Here is a 5,350-nt window from a genome sequence, read left to right on the forward strand (position 1 = left end):
TTGCCGTAATCATCCCAATTTTTTCTCTAAGCCGCCAGGAACCTTTAGATATATTCTCTTCATCTTTTATATTATTTTTCTACGCTATTTTTGGAGAAGAAACCAGACTCTAGAGCTCCATTGTTGCGATTTCATACCTTGTAAAGGGACAAGGCCATCCCTCCCGATTTAGAGAAGAATCTTTTGAATCCTATTTCTATTTCTTTTATAATTGTAGTGGTGTATTATTCAATTTTTATCTCTCTGTTCTCTGTAGCTATGGCTGAGTAGCCACATTTCTTAGTCTAGGGTGTTAGCAGGTCACAGATTCATGAGTTAAACACAAATAATGATTGATGTTTTGATTGTCTCCATTCATGATTACGCTTACTGTCTGCATTAAACTAACCATTTAGTGTTTGAAACTAGGTTTAATCTGATCATCAAAAGTGTTTTAGATTGCTAGAAATATCATGAATGGGCGATTTATCCCTAACCAGCGAAAATAGATATTAGGGAAAATTGTGAACTTATCGAACCTGGTCTTAATGTTTATCATCTTTCTCTTATTCAAATGACGGTTTAGATATTAGGAATGCATGATAAAATAATAGATGCCATGAAAGTGGATCGATCTTGCTTTGTTATCCGAGTTTAAGACTTGCTGCAAATTGTTCTTTGAATAGATGTTAATTTGCATAGATGTTTGGCTCATGCTCATTGATTTCCAATTATTCACCATAGGCTTAGCTCTTTTATAATCTGAAAACCTAAATCAAATCTGTTACTTGCTCTTTACGATTTCTCAACTTTTAAAACTCTCATATTGTTTTAGTTTGATATTGATCCATAAAGATAAAGTGTAAACTGATTCTCTGAAATTGAATCTCAAATGCTACATCTACACTGTTAACTTGCGGTAGATAAAGACACAATTTTAGTGTATCAATAGTAAATATAATATATTCTATTAATTTAGAGTCTTATTTTATAATTAACATTTACTTTAAAATGCCAAATGCCATTAATATTAAATAATCAATCTAGTTACTCATTAAAGATATTTTAGTAATACAAATTACAAATTAATGGTCTTTTTTAACGTCTAGTTAATTATGCTATTATAACAATGAAAAATATTACATAGACGATTCTACAGGTAACAATTCTACCAACTTTATGAGAATACACGTCTAAAAAATAGTAATACCCATAAATTAATGGTCAATATACATTAATGTTACAAAGATAAGAAATAATAAAACAAAAAAGAAATATAAGTTTTTGAATATATTAAAAACAAATTTTACAAAATATTCCAACTAATTTACATCTACTCTAATATTTGGGTATTACTATTTTCAAATATAATAATTTATTAACACCTAAAAATATGTTTAATCTATACACTATAAATTTTGGTCAAAAAAATCTATACATTATATATTAATTGTTCTAGATTTGATAGGTGGCAACTAGCCGTATTATTCAAGGTCCAGGCGTTAATTAATTAATTATTATTTTTTTAATTTTACATTGACATAAATATTTTAGTTTTGGATTTAATTATAAATTATTTTGATCATATAAAAGATACATATACAATTGAAAAATTAGACGGATTTATGGATTTGCACTAGTATTATTTATTTAACTTATTAGGAGCAAATTTAAATCGATTTAGAGTTTTAGACTAATTTGGACCAATTATGACCGATTTAAAATAATTTAGATTGATTTAAGTTGATATCTTGAGTTTACAGATTGATATATGACCCATAGTCATTCCTCAAAGATTCAAAGCTATTTAAAATTGACACAAATTAAAATTAATAGTAGTTTATTCATAGAACCAATACACTATTATTAGTATATAATTATTAAATCTCTGAAACTATTATTCGCAGATGAAATAATAGTTTTAGTTTATAATTATTAAAATTTTGAAAATTAGAAGTTACATATATATAAAATATTTTGAACATAAAGTAGTGTATAATCCACTACACTATTATTAGTATGTAATTATAGAATCTCTGAAACTATCATTAGCAGATGAAATAATAATTTTGGTTTTATAATTATAAAAAATTGAAAATTAGAAGTAACGTACGTATATATAAAAATGTTTTGATATAAAGTAGTGTGTAATCCACTTTCTTCACATAATAACTAAAAGTTCTAGCTTAAACTAAAGCAAACATATTTAATATAGAAATCAACAAATAAAATTTAAAATAAAAACAGAAGTCAAAAATAAATCTAAAATTATTTCAAGCGTGGATGAAATATAATGCTTTCTCTTTTTTCTAAAAAAAATGCCATTTTGATACAGTTTAAGGAAATTAAAAAAAATTATGATAAACTAATATATTATTATTTAACGTAAAAATAATTAAATGAGAATGATTTAAATAAAGAGATTAAGATAAAAATAGCACTAAATCAAGTTTATGTTCCCAAACTAGCACTCAAGGTCAAAAGTCACAAAAATAGCATTTAATGTTTTATCAAAAGTCACAAACTTAGGGTTTAGAGTTAAAGGATGGGGTTTAGGATTTAGGGTTTAGGGTTTAGGGTTTAGAGTTTAGAGTTTAGGGTTTAGATTTTAGGGTTTAGGGTTTAGGGTTTAGAATTTAGGGTTTAGGGTTTAGAGTTTAGGGTTTAGGGTTTAGAGTTGAGAAATGAGGTTTTGGGGATAAGATTTCAAATTTTGAAAAATAAAAAAATTAAAATTTTCAAAGGATAAACTTAAAAAAATGCTATTTTGGTCATTTAAGTTTTTGAATGCTATTTTTGTGATATAAACTTAGAAAAATGCTATTTTGGAGATTTGCCCTTAAATAAATCTATCAGTTATTCAAAAAATGTAAAATAGATTTATTGTATAAATTTACATTAGAATCGAAGAACAACACTTTTTATGAAACAAAAAAAATTAACCTAAAATGACACCCTTTATGAAAGAGTATATATATATAATATATAATATGTAAGGCTTAGAAAGTACATAAATTATTACAAAAATTATAATTTTCATTAATAAAACTTTTGCAAACGATCAAAAACTATTATTAATTCTACATTTTAAAATTAATTTAACCGCAAGCCACCATATAATTTACAATCAAATTTTCATTCAAAAAAAAAAAATCAAACAAATCACACATTCTACTGAATCATATTTGTGAACGAATATATAATTGATAGTACAATACATAAACTGGTGAGACGACGAGCTTCTTCCTCAATGGCGTTGCGGCGTGTGGAACTCCCAACCATCATAGCATCCAAGCTCACACCCATCAAAACACAACGTGAGCCACGGTCTCTGCTCGCAGATTGTAGCTGTGACCGTCTCTCTTCGACCAGCAAACCGTGTCTGTCCCAATCCGAGCCAATGGAGACCCGCAAATGACGGTTTACTTAGCCATCTCAGTGCTCCCGTCGTCAAGCTAACACAGTTATGGACATTGAGCTTCCTCAACTGTTTGCGTCCTCCCTCAGTTTGTCTTTCCCTTGTGGCCAGCAACTCTATCGAAGAATCTGTCACATGGAAGCAACTCCTGAGGCTTAGCTCTGTTAAAGCCTTGCAATACCGCGTGATTGTGTGGATGGCTCTGTCTGAGATTCCTGGCATGTGACCAAGATCAAGCGTTGATAATGTTCTGCTGATTGTTCCTTCATTGCTCAACAGATGGGAGATTCCTCTGTCACTGACTCTCTTACAGCCGCGGAAGGATAGTTGCATGATGGGAACATCTGACTTACCGAGTGCAACCATGCCACTATCGGTTACATCAGCTCCTGCGAGATTCAGAGAAGTTAACTTCCTGAGTGCTGAGACAATGTTGAGGCAAGAATCGGATATGCTTTTGCAGCTGCCTAAGTCAAGCAGCTCAAGATTAGTACACAACCCCAGTTTCTTCACGGCTTCGCTGGTTATGAGAGGGCACGTGGAGAGTCTGACCTCTTGAAGAGAGCAAGAAGACGCTGTGACATCATGGAATGCCAAATCAGACAACAGGAAGGCACCTCGTATTTCAAACCTTTTCAGGTTCCGGCATGAGTGAAGGAGCGATGCAAATCCAGCGTCGCTGACTCTTGGAAACCCACCAAGCCTCACTGACTCTAGACCTTTGCAAGCCTCGGAAAGGAGAAATATACCCATGTCGTTGATTCTCTTGAACGATATCTTGCGGTTGTAACAAGTTCGAACTAGAGAGAGGCTTGTGAGTTGCTGGCAATAACCAAGAGACTGAAGCCCAGTGTAGGTCAAGTCATTGTCGGGAAATGGCTCTTTTTCAGGACGGTCTTCAAGGTCCAGTTTGACAAGTTGAGGAAGAGAAGCTGTGATAGCTATGATAAGCCTGTCAGATATCAGATCCAGGACAAGAGAGAGGCTTTGCAAAGTAAAAGAAGGCGAAGGAGAAAACAAGGCAGCCTTAGATAAACAACTTCCAGTGACTTTGAATCTGTTCATGAGAAGGATAGCCTCGGACTCAAGCAAAGGCTGTAACCTTAGAGATTTGAGAGTTTCTGGCAAGGAGAATCTAACTGACTGGAAAGCGGTGGCATCAACTAGGATACCTCGGATATTTAGTTGCAGAGACTGCAAAGCATCACAAGAATAATAAAACCCAATTCAATTTCACACTTTCTCAGCTTCTTCTGAACAATGCCTCAGCAAGCTTTTAACATATTACCTCCAGAAACGGACACCCGTTAAGCATTTGCGTCAGGTTAGATTGAAAAACAAGAGGTGAATCCAAGTCTGCCATTTCCAGGGTAAGAACCCTGCAATAACAAAAAATTGAACCCAAAAAATCTTCATTTTAAAAGCTTAAAACTCAGAAACTGAACCACGCCCTAGATGATATCTCTCTCTCTATACATCAATTTCCAGGGAGGTTTACCGGAGATTGGGGCAGAGGGTGCCGATGGAAGAGAGCACGGTGGAATTAAGCAGTGAACACCTGAGCAAGTGAAGTTCTAGGAGGTGTGGCCCGATAACCCCACGCACAGCAGCGACGCTGAGGCGGAGACAGTTCAGAGTTAGGCTCCTGAGCCCGACGCAACCACGCAGCACGTGATTCAGAGTCTCCTCCTCCGGCGAGAAGCCCTACCCAATAGAATCGATCAATTTCATCTCTTTCACATGGTCGAATTTGAGAGAATCGGGACACTCACAGATAGATCGAGAGCGGTAAGCGAAGGCAGGACGTCCGAGACGACGGCGGAGCGGAGGGCGGTGGAAACGCACGCGACGGAGCAGAGATTCTCGAGATCTAAGCGCTTCAGTATCTCCTCCGCCAACACAGATTTCGTCACTTGCTCCATCGTCAATCCACTTCTTCCATCTTTTGACACG

The 5,350-nt window shown here is 34.4% G+C and overlaps 1 protein-coding gene across 1 annotated transcript; it reads right to left on the reverse strand.

Moving 5' to 3' along the window:
* Nucleotides 1–3,096: 3,096 nt before the first annotated feature.
* LOC106300966 (F-box protein At-B) lies at nt 3,097–5,350 on the reverse strand. The gene is made up of 4 exons (XM_013737261.1): nt 5,170–5,350; nt 4,896–5,101; nt 4,686–4,776; nt 3,097–4,591 (listed from the first exon to the last, which is right to left on the reverse strand). Exons 1-4 carry the CDS (start codon nt 5,317–5,319, stop codon nt 3,227–3,229), a joined length of 1,812 nt encoding a protein of 603 aa, XP_013592715.1. The 5' UTR covers nt 5,320–5,350; the 3' UTR covers nt 3,097–3,226.

This window comes from Brassica oleracea, chromosome C6 (genome assembly GCF_000695525.1).
Source record: "Brassica oleracea var. oleracea cultivar TO1000 chromosome C6, BOL, whole genome shotgun sequence".
Classification (NCBI taxonomy): Eukaryota; Viridiplantae; Streptophyta; class Magnoliopsida; order Brassicales; family Brassicaceae; genus Brassica; species Brassica oleracea.

What these genes read in the sequence shown, in the direction of transcription:
- LOC106300966 (XM_013737261.1), bottom strand. Translation starts at nt 5,319, where the DNA reads ATGGAGCAAGTGACGAAATCTGTGTTGGCGGAGGAGATACTGAAGCGC. An exon ending in TTACCGCTCTCGATCTATCT is followed by an intron (nt 5,102 to 5,169) that starts GTGAGTGTCCCG and finishes TCTATTGGGTAG; the next exon opens with GGCTTCTCGCCGGAGGAGGA. An exon ending in ACGGGTGTCCGTTTCTGGAG is followed by an intron (nt 4,592 to 4,685) that starts GTAATATGTTAA and finishes GATGCTTTGCAG; the next exon opens with TCTCTGCAACTAAATATCCG.